The 25783-nt window shown below is 34.8% G+C and overlaps 1 protein-coding gene across 9 annotated transcripts in view; it reads left to right on the forward strand.

Moving 5' to 3' along the window:
* The window catches only part of VPS13B (vacuolar protein sorting 13 homolog B), an 869883-nt gene that overhangs the window by 455958 nt on the left and 388142 nt on the right, over positions 1 to 25783 (forward strand). For all 9 annotated transcript variants that reach the window (XR_004435186.1, XM_033202375.1, XM_033202376.1 and 6 more), the window contains 2 exons: positions 4547 to 4750; positions 24984 to 25155. Coding sequence is in view for 8 of the 9 variants with exons in the window: in XM_033202375.1 (XP_033058266.1) it covers positions 4547 to 4750; positions 24984 to 25155 (376 nt within the window). In the remaining variant the exon portion in view is untranslated. The remainder of the gene's footprint in view (positions 1 to 4546; positions 4751 to 24983; positions 25156 to 25783) is intronic.

A 25783-nucleotide genomic window follows, 5' to 3' on the forward strand; every position in this document is an offset into this window, starting at 1 on the left:
TAAACTTTTTGACATCTTTTGCCAGAAATGTTTAATCTTTCATAGTCAAAGGTACCTATATATTCCTTTTTATTTTCTGGGTATCCTGTCCTAAAAAGAGTATCATGGACTCGTAAAATGAGCGCAGATATACACATGACCATAGAATCCTAAAATGTCTTACTGTTTTTTCTTTCAAAGTTAATGGCTCAAAATTTCTTTCTTGTGCTTTCTCATTAATCCATCTGTTTTTGTTGTTTGCTTTTTGTTTTTAAAATATATTTGTTGTAAGGAAGAGGTGCAAATGAATACTTCTTGTCCTTTTTATACCATTGGGCTAAAAGCTGTGAGTCTATTCTCAGAATATTGTATAGACCCGTTAAGTTTGCATACTGAGGTATATGGTCAGGTTTGTGGGATTTTGACTGTAGCCAGTGTGTATGCTTCTTGATTACATTTTGTGGAAATAATTCCTACTTAAATACCTTTCTTTGGCTTATCCATTAGGATGACATCAGAATTGTGACCCTTGTACACTATTGAATTTATTTCATTGTTGCCTAGATACAGAACCCTCATGTAGTTAGTGTACTTTAAAAATAGAGAAGGCTATGTATGTAAGGTAGGCTGAGAGCAAATTTATTATTGTATCAGACATTGCTGTCTGTCTGTTAGTCCTGGAATTTTCATTGCCATTTAGTGTTCTTAGACACTGTATATTTATCTTGGTTGAATATTTAGTGCTTTAGTGACTGGAAGAGATTTCTGTTATCCTTTCCCTTCATCTTAACTATGTGACCAAAGTTACCCTGTTTCCTTTAATGTCTTTAGTCACTAGTATCTAGTATCTCAGAATACTATGTTTATTCCAAAGTTAAATGAGCCTATCCTGTAATCCCAGCGACTTGGTAGGCTAAGATGGGAAGATCACTTGAGCTCAGGAGTTTGAGACCACTTGAGCAACATAACAAAACCTTGTCTTTATTTAAAAAAAAAAAAGAAAAAGAAAAAGAAAAAAGAAAAAAAAAGCCCATGGAATCCTTTTTTTTTTAACGTGATAAAACTTCTGTTTACCTTTGGCCAGCAAAGTGATACATTGTTTTCTTATAGGCATTCACAGGAATACAACACTGTCTTAGCATTTTGGGGTTTATAAGTATGTGTAACTAGAGAAATAAAAGATTTATGCCAGTTTTCTATTCATTTATTTATTGTTCTTATTGCTCTTATGTTGATCAATTTTTACCAAGGGAATGGAATTTGGCATTGCTGTATAAGAACACAGGCTTTGAGTTCAGACAAAACTGGATTTGTATCCTTGCACCACTCACCCGTTTTTAATTTCTCTGAGCTCTTGGTTTTTTTTTTTTTTTTTGAGACAGAGTTTCATTTTTGTTGCCCAGGCTGGTGTTTAATGGTGTGGTCTCGGCTCACTGCAACCTCCACTTCGTGGGTTCAAGCAATTCTCTTGCCTCAGCCTCCCAAGTAGCTAGGATTACAGGCACCCACTACTACCACACCCAGCTAATGTTTTGTATTTTTAGTACAGACAGGGTTTCACTATGTTGGCCAGGCTGCTCTTGAACTCTTGATCTCAGGTGATCCTCCCGCCTTGGCCTCCCAAAATGCTGGGATTACAGGCATGAGCCACCACGGCTGGCCTGAGCTCTTGATTTTTGTTTTCACTTTTAAACAAAATTAAACTGGACAATTAAACTGTAATCTTTTATGTGAAAAGTTGTTTTTCTGTAAAAAAAAAAAAAAAAACTTTTTAAAACTGAGTTTTAATGATTGGTAACAACCTACATACCAAATGAAATAGTTTTTCTAAGATTGTATTAACTTACAGCTCTGCATTGTTCAACACAGATCACTAAATCGATTGGTGAAATTCTGTTTCTCCTTGATTTCCATTGACATTGTATATCCATGATTTTTCTTCTTCCTCTCTGCCTTTAGTGATTCTGTTTTGACACTGTCTCCTGATACTCCTGGGCCTTTCCTCTCTAGCCACCTAGGGACTCTTCATCAGCCCTGTGTCTTGTCTTGATCATGCCTTGCACTTGGCTTTTGTTCATTCTGTACTTCTGAGTAGAATGACTTTTTGTACTCATTTAAATCCTGTCTCTCTTTCAGGAATATATCTTCTTGAGGCCTTTTTCAGCCTCTCCAGTGAAATTGAATCTTTTTTCTGAACAGCTATAGATTAAATGAAAAAATGTGTGTGAATAAATTTTTTAAAAATAACGTTACATATTTTTATTCAGTCAGCATTCAATACACAAGACATCATTGATATTAAGTCACCTTCATACAGAATTCACATAAAGCCACCTCACATGGTATTTATTTTTAGAGATTTTTAAAAAATATTTTATTGAGGTATACTTAATATACAATAAACTGCATGTTTAAATTATCTAATTTGTTAAGATTTGGCTACATACACACTTGAAACTATGCCCACAATCTAACATCTTCAAAAGTTTCTTTATGTTCTTATGTAGTCCTCTCTCCCATTCCTTTCCATCACAGCTACCACTGATTCTGTCATTATAGACTAATTTTTGTTTTCTAGGATTCTCTATAAATTGAATCATACCATGTTTTTCTTATCCTTGCTTCTTTCATTCTGTATAATTATTTTGAGATTAATTCATGTTGTTGCATGCATCAATAGTTTCTTTTTATGGCTAAACAGCATCCTGTCATGTGAATGTACTTCAATTTGTTCACTACCTGTCAATGTACATTTGGGATTTTTTCCAGTTTTTGCCTATTACAAATAATGCTGCCATGAACATTTGTGTACACACCTTTGTGTGGACATAGGCTTCATTTTTCTTAGGAAACTACTTAGGAGTGGAATGGCTGGATCATATACGGTAGCTATATGCTCTTTTCAAAAACTGTCAAATTGTATTCTAAATTTTACATTCCTACCAACAGAAAACGAGAGCGTTAGTTGCTGTACATCTTTGCTAATACTTAATATAGTTAGGCTTTTTAATTTTAGACATTCTAAAGATGGGAAGTGGAAGTTCATTGTGGCCCTACTTGGCGTAGTGTTTTAGCACAACTTGAAGGATAAAAGTTGAACATTTATCCTGGATGTTTTTGCCTTATTTCTTTAAACCTCCGAATTTGGAAAGTCTGAGTTCTGTTAGCAACTTCCTTCTTTGAAAATAAAAATACATTTAAAGTTTATGTCATGGTTTGCATGGCCGTTTAAACACACAGTGTACTCGTTGCCATTCAGGCACAGTATTTTACTGCTAACACTTAAAGGAATCAGAAGTAGTGACAATAAAAGCAGCATCATTTCTTTTAAATAAATACCCTTAGAAATACTTATAACCTGTTTTGGCTTTTTGTTGTTGTTGTTTGTGCTCTCTTTATCAGTTCTAATTATTTAAGAAAAAGCAAAACAATATTTTTAAAAACTGGTTTGCAACAAAGTTGCTTCTCTGTAGAGAGAAACATTCATAATTATGAAGGACAGAAGAATTTGAACAAATTTTTTTTAAGAACTTTTTAATCAGATTTTTAGCTGCTAGATTACTTTTAAACAAAAATAGCTATAACCTGAGATTTGAAACTTCATTACACAAAAAAACAGGAGAAAATTGTACACCCAAGTGCTGTTTTATATCAAGTGAGGATTGACAATAGTGTTTTTATGCATCTGTTCTGCCCACATAAGAAGCCAGCTTCATCATCTGGATGTGTCCTGGGGCTGAAACTTTTTATAAATATGAGAATTTCACTTTTTTTAAATGGCAAGCAGAATATGGTGTCCAGCTGTGGATTTGCTTATATATTGTGTTTGCATTTTTTCTTCCTGGGCTTGTTTTATGCAGTAAATGGCACTACATTGTCATACAGATTTCATGATTAATGCTTATTTATGAAATCTTGTGTAAATATCTTAGGACTCAGTCAAACAATGTGCAAGTTAAACAGTTTTTTCTCCGAATATTGGAATGACATCTCCTTTGGGAATAGTAGGTTGGATATGTTCTTTATCTATAAAAAAAACTCTCATATGTAACATTTGCCTTTTACTATTCGATGTTATATCATTCTTTTTCAATTGTTTTGTGGGACAAGAAATCCAGTTTCAGATTTATTCCTGGGAAACACAGAGAAAATTTAGATGTGGAAATTATTTAGAAATAAGGATGGTAGTTATTTTGTATTACACTAAATAATTACATTTACTAGAATGCCTTTTTTTAAAAATTTTGATTCTGTCCTCTGGTCGAGAGGCATTTATACGTGTTCTCTTATTCATATATTGAAATAAATCTACTGTTTGCTAATAAGCTGTGCTTACATTACTGTGGTTTTAATCCACAGGAATGCTAGGTTGATTATTAAATATCACCATGTGAGTGTGAAGCAAATTTCAAGTGTAAGTTAATAGTGATCAGTGATGCATTGGTAGAGTTTTATTTTATAAATTTTATTTCTCTGGAATAGTTAATTTTCTCATATTATTATTTTAGTGGTTTGAAACTGGAAGTTGAAAGACTTGTTTTCTGTTCTTTTTTTCTTATGCTCTCAGGTCCAGCTTTTCTATGAACTAACTGATACCATGAATAAGGTCTGGAATAAGATTCAGAAGAGAGGCAATCTCAACCTATCTACAACCTCTCCAGAGACCATGGCAGGGCCTGTTCCTACTTCTCCAGTTAGAAGCAGTATAGGCACAGCTCCTCCAGATACCAGCACATGCAGCCCATCTGCTGACATTGGGACTACTACTGAGGTAAGTGTTTTTGAAAATTCTGTTACAAAATGAAGGTTAATATATAACACAGATTTCCAGATCATGGTTTAAAATGAAGATAACCTCACTACTGTGAAAACTGATAGATTCTGAAGGTTCAAGAGGAGCTGTGGCAGCAGTGACTGTATATTCCTTTTAGGTACAAGAATTTTTTTTTAAATCACTTTCAGCAGCTTCTGGGGTAGTTCAGAATAGTGCCGGCTCTGTGAAGTGGTGAAAACTGAGACACAGTAAAGGTATGTTTCCTCAGAAGTCTGGAAATGTAGAAACTGAGTGAAAAAGAGACTCATGCTTCCCCTCTCCCTACCTCTGTTCCTCTACACCTTTTCTGAACCAGGTGACTATTATTATCTAGTCACCTGGTTTAGATTAGTGGTTTTCGACCCTATCAGACCCAGTGCTCTCTCCACTTCCTCCCAATCGTAAAAGCTTTTCTTTTTCTTTTTAACATCCTAACCTAGCATGCCAGTACCTCTTTTGTATAAGAAATATTTTATAATGCCTCCTTTACCATCCTGAAATGAAAATAAAAAGTATAACCAGAAATGAATATGAAAAATAATGTAACTTACATATACATATAATTTCAAAAATATGTAATGTCTTAAATAAACTGTAAAGCATAAATAAAAGGAAAGTAATTAATATATAGTAATATGTACTTCAATATGTAAACACCTGGGCATGACTATATTAGAAGACAAAATGGAATAGTCACGTGCAATTACTGTGAATATGATGGCTGTAAATAGACTTGTACAGGTCTATATTTAACACCACAAGTGGTATTGCTGTTGGTGACATGATTTTCTAAACTAGCGACAAACTCTTGGTAAAGTTTCAAACAAAACATAGTTCAATCTTTCATTATAGTAGTTGAATTTTGGAACTTCTAATGGATATTAAAATCATGCAAAAATGAAGAAAAATATGTTTGGATTTAAAACACTTTATAAACAGGGTTTTCACCTATATGAATATATATGAGACAGGCTTCATTTTTCAGGACTGCCCTATTCTACACAGGATCTCTTGAACTCCTAACTCCTAACCCTTAAATGCCAATAATGATACACAAACATTGAGTCAACCAAAAATACCCCCATTCATTTCCAAAACATTGCTTAGAGGACAGAACTTTCTCCAATGAGAACTACTGTTCTATAGTCAATGGAGGTAGAAGTTATGTTTTTTTGCTTCTGCATAAAGACACCATTTCCTCTGGAAATAAAGCTATTGGCAAAATACAGAATGCGATAAGAATCAAGTAAAGGGGATGTTAATTTCTTTCATCTTACAAATCAGTAAAAGCAAACAAACTCAGTTTAAAGGGCAAATTTCAGCTGCTATAAGGCATTTAACACTTTAGAGTACATCTCTTTAACCCCCTGTACAAGCAGCTTTGCTATCTTGCCCATTCCAAATCTTAAGAATCACAGTAACCCAGGTGATAAGATTATTCTTTCTCTTTTTTCTTTTTTCTTCCCAAATGAGGAAGAGATAGGAAGTCTAGAAATAAGCCCATATCGAGTTAATGGGACGTATCCTTTCTAGAGTAAAAGCTATGAATTCTTTCTTGAAGATTTCCAATGTTATTAGCATACAAAATCTTTTAGAATTCTTTCAGTAAAAAAGCTATTGAATACAGCAGTTTCCAAACTTATATAACCAAAAGCTCATCTTTCTCAGTTTGCCTATTAACGCTTTACAAAATACGTTTTGTGAAATCCTTTGGTAGAGTAATCAAAGTTTAAGGTAATCAGTTGCTAGACAAAGATAGTACAAATGAAGCTGATACATACAGTTAAATCTTAGAGACATTTTAGTGGCTGAAAGGAGAATGTTCCATTAAACAGTTGTTTTCTAAGTACTGTGTTTACAGGAATGTCTAGAGGAACATGACATCCATTTTGGAGTGTTCACTCTTTTGGAAATGTGTTTTTTTGAAAGAAGCATTTAAAAGACATTTCAAGTCCGGGAAAGACAGGGCTCACATGAAATGGTGACAGCTTTTGGTCATACATCTAGAGACTGCCATTCGAACAAGGTATAGTTTGAATCATACACTCTAGGATTGTACAGTGTACAAACAATGCAAAAGGACATGGTGACCCTGATGTGAGATGTAATAAAAATAAACACGCCCTACATCTATAGAGGAAGGATTAATAAATTCATTCTAAGAGGTCTGTGGCTCTTTTGTAGAGAAAATAACACTTGGGATGGTTAAAAATGAGTAAGACATGAGTAACAATTTTGTTTTAGTAGATGTATAATAATACATACTAGAAGAATAGTATCTTCACCAGCCAAAGTGAAGAAGGGGAAAATTTTGCTAAATTGCTTATAAAAAAGTAAATTCTGATTTTAATAATACCCTTATATGACTGAAATTAATTTCAAATTAGAAAGTTGAGGATTTTTTCAGATTGGGTTATAAAGACAAGTAATGAAAATGCTCGTAATAGATTTGTTAGTTTTGTACTATCTATAGATTTAATCTGATCTGTATCAGATTTGAAAGATCTGAAAATGATAAAATTTTAATGCAAAAGATTCATAAATTAATATTCAAAAAAGACCATGTAAAGCAGCTCATAGAAATGGAGTTCTGGGGGAATGTGGATGGGAAAGTGGCACATGTTTTCAAAATGCACCCTCTTCTCTTATTTATATAGTGTGGTCCAGGAAAGAGGTGATTATTGCTAGTCCAATATCAATTTGAAATCCACTTGGGAAGATTGTTTGCTGAGAAGTACCTTAAAATAATTTAGCTGATTTTTTTTCATAAAGGGCAGGAAGATTTTTATGAAGATGGTTATTCACTATTATGAAGATGTTTATTCACTATTCGCTACTGAATGAAAACAATGACTATATTTTCTTATGTTATCATTTATTGGCTAATTTTGAAAGAGGTCAATTTAAACCCAGATGCACACATAGTTAATCTTAATCTACCTATAAATATTTTTTGAGAGCAAGAATAGTAATTAAACGTGAAATATTCAATAGACAGATACCTCCTTATAGGTTGCAAGGTAAAGTTAGATCAATGCCTTAAAATTGATCATCATATCATAACCATTTGGGTGACAGAGTAAGACTCTGTCCTGTCTCAAAAAAAAAAAAAAAAAAAAAAAACAGAGATAATGCTTGTAAAGTACTTAGTTTAGTGAGTAGTCCAAAAGAGAAAGCTAATACAAATCTCCTTCATAAGATTTTTGCATTAGGCCGCGAGTATAGGCAAATTTCTATATACACGGTACCATTTAAACATTTTCAGTTTAGTAGGTCTTCATTTTATGTTTCCAGCTCTTGTAAAGTCATGAACAACACTAGGATTTACTCATAACAGAGCAGGCAAGTTGTCAGTCAGCGATATGCTTCGTGTAACTCGTTAACAGATTTTTGAAACCCTATTAGGGTTAGCTAATTTTGTCATTTCAATTTAACTTTTAATTTTCTTCTTAGCCCTGGGCAGAAGAAGATTCTGCCACACTAATCAAATGCTGTACCATAGTAGCCCTATGCTGTTATTTGTTATATCATTTTATTATAACGAGGGAGGAAGGAGCTATAATTATAAAATTATTTCAGTGTAACCATGTTATTTAAATTCACTAACACCGTATTAATAAGGCAATAAAAATATTAAGAACGTATTTATGAAAGAGGAATCACAACTCAGAGCTTGCTAACCAGTGCGCTGAAACACCATGAGATGTGTCACAGCTATGCTGAGACATGGATTACCTTGGCCTTTAGAGTCTTTGAGTGGGTCCAGGGTGAATGAAGCTTTCAATGCCATGGAGATTTTTTGCTTACCACAGATACAAATAACATTTCCTACATATGCAATTATATGAAGAAGGTTGGGAAGTACTGCTTTAACTATCCACAACACATATATTCTATATTTAAATCCGTATACAGATAGTTGTATTGTTGACATGATAGTGTGGCTAATAGAAAATATTCTTATAATCAAAAGATTATCAGGACAGTGGTTACCAGGAGGAGAGAAGGACTTCTAGAGCTTTCCAGGAATGCTATGTTCAAAGAAGCATAAAGTCTTTTGAATAGATTAAAACAAACAAAAAACGTATATATATAGTCTCCCCTTCATATTGTTCATTCTTTTATTTCTTAACATTTAAAAATAATTCCTTTATAGTCTTTTTAGATTTTCTTAACTCCATTTATTGGAGATGCCAAGTTTTTGTTAGTTATATCTGCTGACTGTCCCTTTTTCTGGTTCATTTTCTCATGTGGTTTGTAGTATCTTATTGTGAACTCATCTTCAACAGTTTAATTTTTCTGTGTGATTCCTATGTGCCCTTTGTTGTAGAATTGTCCCTATAGAGCATTTTGACATTTGCTTTTGCCAGGGTGCTAGAGATTTCAGGGAACCCTCAGCAGTTTTTAGGTTCTTTATCAACAAGGGTTTGTCTTATCATATAAGTAGTACACATGACATCCCACACAAGCAAATAATAGCATTTAGTTTCTCATGATTTATTTTTTATTTTATTTATTTATTTTTTTGAGACAGAGTTTCACTCTTGTTGTCCAGGCTGGAGTGCAGTGGTGTGATCTCGGCTGAGTGCAACCTCTGCCTTCCGGTTTCAAGCGATTCTCCTGCCTCAGCCTCCTGAGTAGCTGGGATTACAGGCGCCTGCCACCACGCCTGGCTGATTTTTGTATTTTTACTAGAGATGGGGTTTCATCATCTTGGCCAGGCTGGTCTGGAACTCCAGACCTCAGGTGTTCGGCCTCCCAAAGTGCTGGGATTACAGGCGTGAGCCATCCTGCTCAGCCATGAATGACTTTATCATGCCCCTACTTTCACCTCTCCTCTGTCCTAGGAATCTGAAAAACATCCATGGCATTTCTTAGCCTGCTGAAGCCTAGTGTCTAGTGTATCTTTTGCTTAAAAAGCAGCTCTGTTTCCCTCCAGGCTTTATGCAAAGAACTCCCCAGTTCAGGCTCTAGACCACGTCTGCAGTCCCTGAATGAGTATTAAAACACCATTGCTCAACCCCTCCACCCTTATCTGAGTTTGACACTTCTACCATACCGCCAAGGACTGTTTCCACTTGTTACCCTGACTTTGTGTTGCCTCTTCATTTCTGACACCACAGTATTTGTCTTTATTTCAAGTTTTGCTATCGTATTAGAAAAAGATGGTAGTCTGAAATTGGACAGTTTAAGAGAATTTAGTAAAAGGACAAAGATGTTAACTGGGGAGGGAAATCTCAGTTAACAGGAGATGATTGAGTACCCTGGAGCAGTTGTTGACACCAGTGAGCTTAAAGGGCAGGAAAGAGAGTTTATCAGAACAGGGAATAAATACCGAGACTTCATTCTGCACTTCTGTCTCCACTGTTTCTCATTGACTGAAACCAAGAAAAACAAACAAACAAACAAACAAAAACAAAAAACAGAGGACCAGGAAATCCATTCATATTGTTCATATAGATTAACTTCCCAAGCACACAGGGTAGTGAAGCGTAGAGAGTAGATCTAGAGGGCCAAAGAAAAGATATGTAGCACTTTTCGGTATTAAATTCACCTGAAATTTTATCCAGAATATCTGTGCTGTGGTAGTACAAATGGTAAATGTTCATTTCGGCTTAGTCTCCATATTGCTGGTGTTAAAATTTCTTACTAAGAACTAGTCTTTTTAATCTCACTCTCCTTGTACATATTAACTTCTCAATACTATCAATTAACTTATTTGGTGATTTTTTAAAATTGTGGTAAAAAATGCACATGGTAAAATTTACCATTTTAACCATTTTAAAATGTACAATTTAGTGGCATTAGGCACATTCACAGTGTGTAGCATAACCACTATCTATTTCTAGAACTTTTTCATCATCCTAGACAGAATCTCTATCCCCATCGAACAACTCCATCTTCTCCTCTCCCTCCATCCCTGGTAACCTCTATTCTACTTTCTGTCTCTATAGATTTGCCTATTCTAGGTACTTCATATAAGAGGAATCGTATGGTATTTGTACTTTTGTATCTAGCTTATTCTACTTTGTGTAATATATTTAAGGCTCATTCCTTTCTTTGTGTGTATCAGAATTCCATTTCTTTTTATGGCTGAGTAATATTTCATTGTATGCATGTAACACATTAAATTTATCTGTTTCTTTGTTGCGGGAAATCTGGGTTGTTTCTACGTTTTTGGCTGTTGTGGATAATGCTGCTTTGAATGTTGGTGCACAGGAGTTGATTAATTTTTAATGAAATAGTTTTCCCTTGAAGAAATTGTATGCATGTTATATGACTTGCACCTGAAAAAGCATTTTAAAACTCATAGAGTACCAGAAATTGTATTTAATTTTTTAACTGTTGAATATGTTGATAACTGATGTATTTGGTTTAAAATGTAGAGGGAGGGGAAAGAAAGTAAATCTAAATGTTTTTAAACATGTTTTATTCAGTACTTATTTTCTGATTTAGAAGAGCACATTTCTGCCATCTTAATATCGTTTGCTTAGTACTAGCCTGAATGGTCTAGAATTATAGTAGCACTTAATATTATCCCTTACTGTGTGAAAGCATATTTCAAAATTTTGGCAGAAAATATGGGTCCCAGAGGGGAAAAAAGGGAAAAATTGAGTAGTATGTTTAGTTTCTATAGTAACCCTTCAAACAAAAAAAGAATGTTAGTAATTGATTTTCTCTAAGGTGTATGTTTTTTTTTTTTTTCCTCCTGGGGAAAACTAGCTAAACTGTCTGCTCCTTTCCTACTCTTTGTTGTTATGAACTCTCTCTTTTCTCCTTTTCTCAGCCCTAAGAATTGGCTTCCTCTGACTTTGATGTAATAGTTTTGTGGAACATGACAAGTGAGCAAAGATCTTTGTCTTAATTCTGTCAACTTATAGTTGTATTTTCGTAAAAGATTGTCAGACAGATCCTTTAGACCAGCATTTTAATTTTATATATAGAAAATTGAAACACAGTGAATTAAAATTAGCGTTACTATGTAGGGACTGGGCTGACTCATATTAGCTTGATTCTAAGTTAGTGGAACCTCTGGAAGAGACTTTGTAAATTTGTTTAAGTTCTTTGTAGCTTCTGGATATAAGCCCTTTGTCAGATGGATAGATTGCAAAAATTTTCTCCCATTCTGTAGGTTGACTGTTCACTCTGATGATAGTTTCTTTTGCTGTGTAGAAGATCATTAGTTTAATTAGATCCCATTTGTCTATTTTGGCTTTTGTTGCCATTGCTTTTGGTGTTTTAGTCATGAAGTCTTTGCCCATGCCTATGTCTTGAATGGTATTGCCTAGGTTTTCCTCTAGGATTTTTGTGGTTTTAGGTCTTACATTTAAGTCTTTAATCCATCTTGAGTTAACTTCTATATAAGGTGTAAGGAAGGGATCCAGTTTCAGCTTTCTACATATGGCTAGCCAGTTTTCCCAACACCATTTGTTAAATAGGGAATCCTTTCCCCATTGCTTGTTTTTGTCAAGTTTGTCAAAGATCAGATTGTTGTAGATGTGTAATGTTATTTCTGAGACCTCTATTCTGTTCCATTGGTCTATGTCTCTGTTTTGATACCAGTACCATGCTGTTTTGGTTGCTGTAGACTTGTAATATAGTTTGAAGTCAGGTAGCGTGATGCCACCTCCTTTGTTTTTTTTTTTTTTTTTTCTTTTTCTTTTTTCTGCTTATGATTGTCTTGGCTCTGTGGGGTCTTTTTTGGTTCCATATGAACTTTAAAGTAGTTTTTTCCAATTCTGTGAAGAAAGTCATTGGTAGCTTGATGGGGGTGGCATTGAATCTATAAATTACTTTGGGCAGTATTGCCATTTTCACAGTATTGATTCTTCCTATCCATGAATATGGAACATTTTTCCATTTGTTTGTGTCTTCTTTTATTTTGTTGAGCAGTGGTTAGTAGTTCTCCTTGAAGAGGTCCTTCACATCCCTTGTAAGTTGGATTCCTAGGTATTTTATTCTCTTTGAAGCAATTGTGAATGGGAGTTCACTCATGATTTGGCTTTCTGTCTGTTACTGGTGTATAAGAATAATGATGATTTTTGCACATTGATTTTGTGTCCTGAGACTTTACTGAAGTTGCTTATCAGCTTAAGGAGATTTTGGGCTGAGATGATGGGGTTTTCTAAATATGCAATCATGTCATCTGCAAACAGGGACACTTTGACTTCCTCTTTTCCTAATTGAATACGCTTTATATTTTTTCTCTTGCCTGATTGCCCTGGCCAGAACTTCCAACACTATATTGAATAGGAGTGTTGAGAGAGGACATCCTTGTCTTGTGCTGGTTTTAAAAGGGAATGCTTCCAGTTTTTGACTATTCGATATGATATTGGCTGTGGTTTTCTCATAAATAGCTCTTATTTTGAGTTAGCTTCCATCAATACCTAGTTTATTGAGTGTTTTTAGCATGAAACACTGTTGCATTTTGTCAAAGGCCTTTTCTGCATCTATTGAGATAATCATGTGGTTTTTGTCATTGGTTCTGTTTATGTGATGGAATATGTTTATTGATTTGCATATGTTGAACCAGCCTTGCATCCCAGGGATGAAGCCCACTTAATCATGGTGGATAAGCTTTTGATGTGCTGCTGGATTCGGTTTGCCAGTATTTTATTGAGGATTTTCGCATCCATGTTCATCAGGGATATTGGTCTAAAATTCTCTCTTTTTGTTGTGTCTCTGCCAGGCTTTGGTATCAGGATGATGTTGGCCTCATAAAATGAGTTAGGGAGGATTCCCTCTTTCTCTGTTGATTGGAATAGTTTCAGAAGGGATGGTACCAGCTCCTCTTTGTACCTCTGGTAGAATTCAGCTGTGAATCTCTCTGGCTCTGGACTTTTTTTTGGTTGGTAGGCTATTAATTATTGCCTCAGTTTCAGAGCCTGTTACTGGTCCACTCAGAGATTCAGCTTCATCCTGGTTTAGTCTTGGGAGGGTGTATATGTCCAGGAATTTATCCATTCCTTCTAGATTTTCTAGTTTATTTGCATAGAGCTGTTTATGGTATTCTTTGATGGTAGTTTGTATTTCTCTGGGATCAGTGATGATAGCCCCTTTATCATTTCTTATTGTATCTATTTGATTCTTCTCTCTTTTCTTCTTTATTATTCTTGTTAGCAGTCTATCTGTTTTGTTGATCTTTTCAAAAAACCAACTCCTGGATTCATTGATTTTTTTTGAAGGGTTTTTTGTGTCTCTGTTTCCTTCAGTTCTGCTCTGATCTTAGTTATTTCATGTCTTCTGCTAGGTTTTGAATGTGTTTGCTCTTGCTTCTCTAGTTCTTTTAATTTTGTTGTTAGGGTGTCAATTTTAGATCTTAGCTGCTTTCTCTTGTGGGCATTTAGTTCTATAAATTTCCCTCTACCCACTGCTTTAAATGTGTCCCAGAAATTCTGGTATGTTGTGTTTTTGTTCTCTTTGGTTTCAAAGAACATCTTTATTTCTGCCTTCATTTCGTTATGTAAAGTAGTCATTCAGGAGCAGGTTGTTCAGTTTCCATGTAGTTGTACTGTTTTTGGGAAGTTTCTTAGTCCTGAGTTCTAATTTGATTGCACTGTGGTCTGAGAGACAGTTTGTTGTGATTTCTGTTCTTTTACATTTGCTAAGGTGTGTTTTACTCCCAATTATGTGGTCAATTTTGGAATAAGTTTGATGTGGTGCTGAGAAGAATGTATATTCTGTTGATTTGGGGTGGAGAGTTCTGTAGATGTCTATTAGGTTTGCTTGGTGAAGAGCTGAGTTCAAGTCCTGTATCTCCTTGTTAACCTTCTGTCTCACTGATCTGTCTAATATTGACAGTAGGGGTTAAAGTCTCCTATTATTATTGTGTGGGAGTCTAAGTCTCTTTGTAGGTCTCTAGGATTTGCTTTATGAATCTGGGTGCTCCTTTATTGGGTGTATATATATTTAGGATAGTTAGCTCTTCTTGTTGAATTGATCTCTTTACCATTATGTAATGGCCTTGTTTGTCTGTTTTGATCTTTGTTCGTTTGAAGTCTGTTTTATCAGAGACTAGGATTGCAACCCCTGTTTTTTTTTTTTGCTTTCCATTTGCTTGGTAGATCTTCCTGCATCTCTTTATTTTGAGCCTGTGTGTGTCTCTGCATGTGAGATGGGTCTCCTGAATACAGCACGCTGATAGGTCTTGCCTCTTTATCCAGTTGCTAGTCTGTGTCTTTTAATTGGAGCATTTAGCCCATTTACATTTAATGTTCATATTGTTGTGTGTGAATTTGATCCTGTCATTATGATGTTGCCTGATTATTTTGCCCGTGAATTGATGCAGTTTCTTCATAGCATCGATGCTTTTTACAATTTGGCATGTTTTTGCAGTGGCTGGTACTGGTTGTTCCTTTCCATGTTTAGTGCTTCCTTCAGGAGCTCTTGTAAGGCAGGCCTGGTGGTGGCAAAATCTGTCAGCGTTTGCTTGTTTGTAAAGAATTTTATTTTTGCTTCACTTATGAAGCTTATTTTGGCTGTATATAAAATTCTGGGTTGTAAATTGTTTTCTTTAAGAATGTTGAATATTGGCTCCCACTGTCTTCTGGCTTGTAGGGTTTCTGCAGAGGGATCCACTGTTAGTCTGATGGGCTTCCCTTTGTGGGTAACCCGACTTTTCTGTCTGACTGCCCTTAACATTTTTTCATTCATTTCAAACTTGGTGAATCTGACAGTTATGTGTCTTGGGGTTGCTCTTCTCTAGGAGTATCTTTGTGGTGGTCTCTGTATTTCCTGAATTTGAATGTTGGCCTGCTTTACTATGTTGGGGAAGTTCTCCTGGATAATATGCTGAAGAGTTTTTTCTAACTCAGTTCCATTTTCCCTGTCACTTTCAGGTTCACCAATCAAATGTAGATTTGGTCTTTTCACATTGTCCTATATTTCTTGGAGGCTTTGTTTGTTTCTTTTCACTGTTTTTTCTCTTGTCTTCTCACTTCATTTCATTAATTTAATCTTCAGTCACTGATATCCTTTCTTCCACTTGATTGAATTAACTATTGAAGCTTGTGCATGTGTCATGTAGTTCTTGTGCCATGGTTTTCAGCTCCATCAAGTCATTTAAGGTCTTGTCTACACTGTTTATTGCAGTTAGCCATTCGTCTAACCTTTTTTCAAGGTTTTTAACTTCCTTGCGACGGGTTCTAACATGCTCCTTTTCCTCAGAGAAGTTTGTTATTACCAGCCTTCTGAAACCTACTTCTGTCAAGTCGTCAAAGTCATTCTCCATCCAGTTTTGTTCCATTGCTGGCAGGGAGCTGCAATCCTTGAGGAGAAGAGGTGCTCTGGTTTTTGGAATTTTCAGCTTTTCTGCTCTGGTTTCTCCCCATCTTTGCAGTTTTATCTGCCTTTGGTCTTTGATGTTGGTGACCTACAGATAGGGTTTTTATGTGGATGTCCTTTTTGTTGATGTTGATGCTATTCCTTTCTGTTTGTTAGTTTTCCTTCTAACAGTCAGACTCCTCAGCTGCAGATCTGTTGGAGTTTACTGGAGTTCCACTCCAGACCCTGTTTGCCTGGGTATCAACAGCAGATATTACAGAACAGCAAATATTGCTGCCTGATTCTTCCTCTGGAAGCTTCATCCCAGAGGGGCACCTGCCTATATGAGGTGTCAGTTGGCCCCTACTGGGAGGTGTCTGTCAGTCAGGCTACACGGGCATCAGGGACCCACTTAAAGAGGCAGTCTGTCCCTTCTCAGAGCTTGAATGACATGCTGAGAGAACCACTGCTCTCTTTAGAGCTGTCAGATAGGGACGTTTAAGCCTGCAGAAGTTGTCTACTGTATTTTATTCAGGTGTGCCTGCCCACAGAGGTGGAGTCTAGAGAGGCAGTAGGCCTTGCTAAGTTGCAGTGGGCTCTGCCCAGTTCGAGCTTCCCAGCCACTTTGTTTACTTTCTGAAGCCTCAGCAGTGGCGGACACCCCTCTCCCCACCAGGGTCCTGCCTTGCAGGTGGATCTCAGACTGCTGCGCTAGCAGTGAGCAAGGCTCCCTGGGAGTAGGACCTGTGGAGCCAGGCACGGGGTGAAATCCCCTGGTCTGCCAATTGCTAAGACTGGGAGAAGCGTAGTATTTAAGCGAGCGTGTACCCTTCCTCCAGGTAGTCTGTCATTGCTTCCTTTGGCTAGGAATGGGAAATCTCCCGACCCCTTGTGCTTCCCAGGTGAGAAGACGCCCCCCTCTGCTTTGGCTCACCCTCCGTGGGCTGCACCCACTCTCCAACCAGTCCCAATGAGAAGAACCAGGTACCTCAGTTGGAAATGCAGAAATCACCCGTCTTCTGTGTCAGTCTCACTAGGAGCTGTAAACTAGAGCTGTTCCTATTTGGTTGTCTTGGAAGTGACTTCAACATTATTATATACTTAATTTATCTATCTCCTTTATTCTGTTAATGTGACTAATTATATCAATTGATTTTCAAATGTTCAACTGACCATGCAGTTCTATAAAAATCCCAACTTGGCTGTGATATATTTTTCTTTTTATATATTGCTAGATTGAGGTTGCTAATTGTTTAGGATTTTGGTATCTATAGTCATGAGTGATACTGACCATTTTTACCATTTTAAGTATATAATTCTGTTGAATTCTATATTTTTTCTTATAGTCTTGTCATCTTTTGGTATTAGATTAGAAGATTGTACTATCTTCATAAATGAGTGAGCAAGTGTTTCCTCTTGTCGTACTCTCTAGAAAACTGTTTTCATGTGAAAATTCTAATCACTATATATTTCCATATTGAAAAAAGTAATCTTAATTGAAAACGTACTTGGCTATAACACATATCTGATCTAAATTTACAAGTCTTAATTTAGATGTCATTTAGAAAATTATTTGAAGAGACAGAGAATGGGTTGGGTGTGGTGGCTTATACATGTGATCTGAGCACTTTGGGAGGCCGAGGCAGGCAGATCAGCTGAGATCAGGAGTTTGAGATCAGCCTGGCCAACATGCTGACACCCCATCTCTACTCCAAATACAAAACTTAGCTGGGTGGCGCATGCCTGTAATCCCGACTCGGGAGGCTGCGACAGGAGAATTGCTTGAACCTGGGAGGCGGAGGTTGCAGTGAGCCGAGATGGTGCCACTGCACTGCAGCCTGGGTGACAGAGCAAGACTCTTTCTCAAAAAATAAAGAGTAAAAATAAAAGAAAGGAAAAGAAAAAGAAAAAGAGAGAGAATGAAATGGTAAGGACCATATGGACAAAGGACCCTAATTTAATAATTTTAAAGAGAACATAGAGAAGTATCGTGATCCTTTTTCCATCTCCAACACTAATACAGCCTTGTTCCTCAAAATTAAATTTTATACTATGTTTTGATAAAATAATACTTAACGATAAGGTAAATATTTCTATCCCACCACAGTGGCCCAATTTATGTCAAGTAAAACTAATGAACATATAGATGCTAGACACATATAATTTTTTTTGTTACTGTACGATCGTGATTTTATATTACTATTAACTTTTTTGGCTTAAGTTTTTTGTTGTAAAATATACACAACATAAAATGTACTATTTTTACCATTTTAAGTATACAATTCTGTGGTGTTAAATACATTCACATTGTTGTACAACCTTCACAACAGTCTCCAGTATTTTTTCATCTTCCCCAACTGAAACTCTGTATCCATTAAACAATAACTCACCATCTTAATATTAAATCTTCCAATGTATGACCACTGATTATCTTTCCATTTACTTGTGTTATCTTAATTTCTTTTAAAAATATTTCATAGTCTTCATTATGTCTTTTACTTCCTCAGTTATGTTTATTTTTAAGCATTTTATTATTTTAGATGCTATTGTAAATGGAATTATTCTGTTCATTTTCTTTCTTTATTGTTTGTTTCTAATGCATAGAAACACAACTGATTCGTGTATGTTGGTGTTGTATCCCACAGCTTTGCGGAATTCATTGATTAGTTCTAAAATTTTTCTTGGAATCTTCAGTTTTATACATATACAATCATGTCATGTGCTAAAAGACGTAATTTTACTTTTTCCTTTCCAATTTGGTTGCCTTTTATTTCATTTTGTTTCCTAATTTCTCTGGTGAGGACTTTAGTAGTTTTTGAATAAATTTTCCAATTTATTTTGAAAATATGAGGCAATATTTTAAAGTTGACTATAATTATCTCTTTTTATAATTTTCTTTATTGTCAAGGGAAACCTCTGACATTCTTTTGGCTGTAATTAAAATCTATACAAATAGCCAAAGACATATTGACAAACTGGCCCTGTATTGCTTTTACTTTTTCCATCTTAGTTGTACTTTTAATACTGTTTTTTTTTCAATCTGAAATATTTGTTAAGTCAAACACTATAGATTACAAGTAAAATGATTCAGACTGGGAGACTTCCACTGACTCAGAAGTAAAGATGTCAAATAGTGATTATATTGTTTCAGTGCCATACTGGATATGAGATATAAACTTTCCATCACCATTCATCACTCATTATCTTTTTATTAACGGATAACCCCAATTTATTTTAAGCACGGTTCAAAGTAGGTTCTAAACATACTCTTCTTCAGAGTGTTGAATAATTTTGGAATACTAGCTCACATTATGATTAAATCACATTTATTGTGGTACATAGCATAGAGATGCATATGTTCATTAAGTCACTACACATATGTTTATGTAAATATGTAAAACTATATATACAATATGAATTTGTGTTTTCAGTTTGTTTTTTGTCCTTAATCATTTTAAACATGATTATTTTCTTTTATTTTTTATCAGATTTGGTATCTGAACTTCTTTAGAGTTGAATCTGACCACTTGTTGTTTTCTTAAATCTTACCCCTGCTAGATTGTTTTCTTAGGCACTGTGTAATTTAGTGTTGGGTGTTTTTCATCAATGGAACTTCTTCTATGAAGCCCTTACATGTTGGTTGAGGGCCTGTCCCCCACAAAGACATTTTATGTGTTTGCTTTCTCTAAGGGACTTCACTACCACTAACCTGGGACCCCTATACTGTTAATCTTACAGCTAGAAGTTTTTTGAAACATTTAGGCAGTATGAAATCAAGCCCTTAGACCTACATGCACTTTAGAGTTGTTTTTAAAAATTACCCGGGGTAACTTTGTTCCCCTGCTTAGCCTGAGACAGATACAGCTTTTTTACTGAGTTTATTCTGTTGTTGTTTTGAATTTCTTAAATTTTATTCTTAGCTTATTAATATTCAGTCTTCTCTTTAAAATCTAAGTTATTAAGACATAATCCTTTATCCTTTGAGGAATTTATCATATTAGTGATGGGGTATGGATGTGTATATAAACATAATTCCAAGGTGGGCCGGGAAATTTAGCCCGTAGTTGGATTACCGTTACTCAGAAACAACTTTGTATTATAGAAGGGAGAGCAAAATTTGGGAACCAAAAACAGCCACCTGTTTCTGCCACACTCACTGTTGCATTGGTTCTAAAGATAAATAAAACTTTATATTTTATGAAGAACATACTGAACTGTACTTCAGTTAGATGAAGTTGTCAAATTTTTGTTCAGGTAAGTGGTCTAGAAAGTGGAACATTATATATTTAGATTATTCTACAGCTTTGAAATTATTTCCTATACTACTGCTGTGATTAAGGAAGTAGTATAGGAAATAATTATACTCATTAAAATTTTTATGCTATTTTGTTTACAGAACAGCACAACAATAAAAACTGCCATTAAAAGCACTAACATTTTGATGATTCCTCCTCATGACAAGTAAACAAAGCAAACACATACATATGTACACAAGTACACACACACATCTTCCCTTACAGGATACTTTCATAACCTATATGTCTTTGGGAAACTGTTATAACTACATAAAATCATATTTTGGATCTCTGGGTTTTCAGTAGTTTCAGTAAATGTGATTTTAAAGGATTATATTGTGTTGACAAAATTAAATTCCTCTGAGTTGTGATTTTAGGCAAATTATTTAGTGTTTTTTTCATTTTAACTTTTTCTGTATATATAAAATGTTTTTGGTAATGTCTTCCTTAATCACAGTGGTAGTATAGGAAATAATTTCAAGCTGCAGAATAATCTAAAATGCTGAGTGAATACTAGAATATTTATTTACAACTCTACCTAAATAAAAATTGATATATTAACTACTCAATGTTTGGAAGCTCAGGGTCATGGCAAAGTGTGACAATGTGACAAGCATTGTTTATTGATTCAAGAATTAAAATTGCGTTATTATAAGCCTAGTTTAAAAATATTAAGCATGAAGTGGTTCCTTTTTTAATGTCCAGTAACTGTTTAACATACATTGATAATTGAAAAGTGAATACTGGACTAAGAGGTTGTTTGGCATCAACTTCAGAGTTGTTGACAGAGTTTGCTGTAGTAGCAAAACTCTTGTCAGTTTTTCAGTTATTCAAGTGCAATTAACCTATGCAGTAATCTACCTCAAATTATTATTCAAACAACCATTTAGATAGTATATTAAGTTTGAATTTACTCAATTTGCTATTTTAAAAATTTCTTGTAATTGTTTTAAAACTCCTGAAAATACTTACGTCATTTCATATTTTTCTTTGAATGGTTTTATCCTTAACATTTAGAGAGAAACTTTTATTCAAAATGTAGAAATCATAACATTTAGACTATCATCTTATTTGAATAGCTGTGGAAAAAATTAAGATATGGAAACAGGTTAGGAAAATGAAGGTTATTGTTTAGCCATCACATACCATTCAACAAAATAATTTGTGTATAAAGCCTTTCCTATTTCAAAATATTCATATCAAAAATTTATTTAAATTATTGGCTACTCGATTTTTAAAAACTCAGATAGTTTTATTATGTAATTATAAGCTAATAATCTGAGATTACCTTACATTTCTTGCGTTATTTATGTTAATTATGTATCTGCGGAACACTTTGAAATTGCAGGTTTGATTTTTTTAAATTACAATTTGCACTCAAAAACAATCATTAAAATTTTTCAACATTTTACTATTAAAACATTGTTTTTCTTGCTTAGTTGGGTCAAAACTATTGAATATAGAGAACTTACTGTAAATGAATCTAGTTTAAGAAAACACATTCTAACAATTGTTTGTATTAAATGGAAGTATTTGTTTATATGATCCTTAGATGATTTATACTTTATGATTATGTACTTCTTTTCATGCTGACATGTTGATAGGCAGCACTGTACTTTTGTGCACATATAGCTCCAGCTTCCTGTGTTTCAGTCTGAGTCATGGTAAAGTGGGAAATATGAGTTTGAAGATTAAGTACTGAGCTTAAAACACTTAATTTTTTTCCCACTCTTGCATTGAAATAGTGGGAGCGCAGGTAGTTGAGACCACAGCAGGCCACTTGTTACTGTTGACTTAAGTACAACCAGTGGTCGAAGTGTTTAGCCCTTTGGGAAGTTTTGTGATTGAACAAGAATGCAGGAGTTATTTTGATAAGAGAAAGTAGCAATGGGGCCAAAACTATGGTCATCCTTAAGCTCTGAAGCAGGCCAAGGATGAAGGGCTATAAAGTGTTTGCTCTTCCAAATGAACAAAGATAAGTTCACCTAGGAAAATAAACTTAGTATTTGGTCAATTTGCAACAAAATGGTAAAAGAATTGAACTGTTTATTTTAGAACTTGACCTAAAGACGTATGGGAAAATAGTTCAACATCTCCATTTCTGGCCTGATTTTCACAACAGATTTGGAAACGGAGCAGAAAATTAATGCACAAACATGTTTAACAATACCAAACAAAATGTTGTAAATCCAAAATGAAAATTGAAACTGCGTGAGGAAGTAGAGCAAAGCTTTTACTGAGGAGTGCTTAATAAATTTGCAGCCAGTTTTCTTAGCATTCTTAGCAAGTATACCAAGTAGTGTTAAAAAGTGAAGTCTTGTTGATTTGAGAGGCTATTTTCTCTCAGTTCTCCATTCTTGGAATATGGTGTTCTTCTGTCTGTTGGAGGGAGGATTTAATTTAAGCATACTTCTATTCTAAAAACCTATCCATCAAGAAAGGCTATATTATCTTGCCTTTTATTTAATGAGCGTCCTTATCTGGAATTAGTTTGTGCTTTTTATTAGATGTTGTGTTACATTAGACAGCTAACCAAAAACCTGATTTTTTTTATAGCTTCTCAAGTTGTAGGAATTTCTATTGTAGCAGATTTAGAACTACTTATTTTGTAAAAGCATTTATATGAAAACCCCACAAACAGTGAGCTATTTGCTTTGTTTGATGTATTTGGGACAAAGAGTAACTATACTGTCTTCAGGTTTAACTCTATAATTTTCTCTAATAGTAAATCCCAGAACACTGTTACTTTGCTATGCCTGGTGCCTAAGTGTTCTTGCAATAAACACTTGCCTGTCATTCTGTGAAAATCTTCCCCATTTGGCCTCCTTCTGAGGTTGTGGGGAAATTGAATTTTCTTCTGACTGAAAGATGTTATAAAACAATGAAGTTAAAGTAAAAGCCTCATGTAGGAGCTGAATATACCTTTGTCTAGATGGCATGTCTGTGATAATGAGAGCCGGGGCTTTGGTTTGTTTTGTACAGAATTTTAATTATCATTCCTGCTTTTAAGTGTTTAGAGATTAGTAGCTTCTGCTCTGACAACCTGTCTATAGAAAATGGAATACTGATCATATTATATTGTCTTTGTTTAAATTTTAAGGGGTGTTTTGTTTTGACAGTTGACTACTGGTCATGACTTGTTAGCATAGGAAATTAACATTTTTGTTTGAGACATTCAGAGCAACAATAAACTATTGGAGGTTGAGGATATACAGCAAAAGAAAACATGTCTGAAGTTAGAAAGATGAGAAAATGAGAAAGGCAATAGAGGGACCAAATTCTGTAAGAATGTGAGTGAACAATTTCTTAAGCATCAGTTCAACTTGATAATGATAATTATACCTATAATTTATGAAATATTTTCTATGTGTATATACTCCATTCACATTCATATTGCTATTTAATCTTAACTGTAAGAGATAAATATCATTATAATAACCATTTTACAGAGGAGTAAACAGACTCTGAAAAGTTAAACTACTTGCCTAAAATCACATGACTGGCATCTGAATTCCTTAACCCAGTACACCATACTGCCTGACAGACTAAGCTTAACTAGGTATCTATAACTGATATGTAAATACATATACATCTTTGAAACAAATAAGAATGTTGTATTGTATTTGATCAGTTTTCAGAGTATATGGGTTTAAGCTTGCAAGTTTTGTTTGCAAGTTTTAAATGGACAGCAAAGTTTGGGATTTTAAGAACCCCATACTTATAGCTAATCCTGAAAGAACTCAACATGTCAATGATTGCAGCATCTCTTCCGCATTTGAGACTGAAGCTATTCAACTCCAGTTCAACTTTAAATAAAAGGTTTTATTTTATTCTGGCCTACTAAAAGCTGCTTAAAAGACCAAAAACAAACCAACAAGCCTTTGACAGCAAGTTCGTTAGCACTGAATTTAGGACCTTATACATATTCAGAGTTCACTATGTGTTTGTTGAATCAGATAAGCTTGTGCTCTATTCCGCTAAGAAACGTTTAACCATATAAAACATTTAAAAAATTATATTGTCAAATCTACTAATTTTTAATGTCTCCTTAATTAACATGCAAGGCATGATTAATATTTTGCTGTTTCTTAAACTGATAATCACTTTTCTATAGTTATTCTAGGTTCCATTATAAATACTCTATAGAAGGGGTAGACAAATATTTTTCTGTAAAGGGCCAGTTAGTAAATACCTTTAGACTTTGTAGATCATAGCTTCTCTATAGCAACTTCTCAACTCTGCTGAAAAGAAGTCATATACAGTCAATACATGAATGGAGGTGGCTGTGATCTAGTAAAACTTTATTCCCCAATACAGACAGATTAGCCCCTTAACTGTAGCTTGCAGACTCTACTCTGTAGGAACATACTCAATGATTTAATCTTAACCTTTTCTAGATCTTACCTACTTTTAGGGGAAGCTGGAAACATGCATGTGCTTTCTAACAAAAACCATTTGAGAATATATGTTTACATATAAGCATTATGTATTAGCATTAACGTTTATGTGATTATAATTTGCATATAAGATGTGAAAAAGTTACAAATAATAATTGCTGATTTTAATTTATAATTTGAATTTTTTATTTTTGTTTACATTACAAAATAAGATTTTTTTTTTTCTCCTCATCCCAGGGAGATTCTATACAAGCAGGTGAGGACTCACCATTCTCAGATTCTGTCACCTTGGAACAAACTACAAGTAATATTGGCGGAACCAGTGGACGTGTTAGTTTATGGATGCAGTGGGTGCTTCCCAAAGTTACTGTAAAGCTCTTTGCTCCAGATCCTGAAAATAAAGGCACAGGTACAGGATTGCTTTTCTTCTTCTTTTCCTTTTTTTTTGAGACGGAGTTTTGCTCTTGTTGCCCAGGCTGAAGTTCAGTGGCGTGACCTTGGCTCACTGCAACCTCTGCCTCCCGGGTTCAAGCGATTCTCCTGCCTCAACCTCCCGAGTAGCTGAGATTACAGGCATGCACCACCACGCCAAGCTAATTTTGTATTTTCAGTAGAGACAGGGGTTTCTCCATGTTGGTCCTGAACTCAGGTGATCCACCCGCCTCGACCTCCCAAAGTGCTGGGATTACAGGCGTGAGCCACCGTGCCCAGCCTGGATTGTTTTTCTTCTTTAATGAAAAGTGCAAATATTAAACACTATTTTGGAAGACATATTAAACATAATTTATTGTCATTTATAATTAAATAAGTATTATTAAACCTAATTCAAGGAGTTTCTAGTTGCAGTGCTAAAATGTTGAATCTTATTAACATTAAAATTTTATGTGTACGTATTTTCCTTGGCTTTGTAATACATAAATTTTGTCCTGTTTGTATTAAAATTCATCTAAAAGACCATGAGGAATTTTCCTCAGTGGTCATATTGATACATTATACTATTGTCACTAAAATTATTGGGAAAATCCTTGACTGATATC

The sequence above is a fragment of the Trachypithecus francoisi genome, unplaced genomic scaffold (genome assembly GCF_009764315.1).
Source record: "Trachypithecus francoisi isolate TF-2019V2 unplaced genomic scaffold, Tfra_2.0 Lachesis_group7, whole genome shotgun sequence".
Lineage (NCBI taxonomy): Eukaryota > Metazoa > Chordata > Mammalia > Primates > Cercopithecidae > Trachypithecus > Trachypithecus francoisi.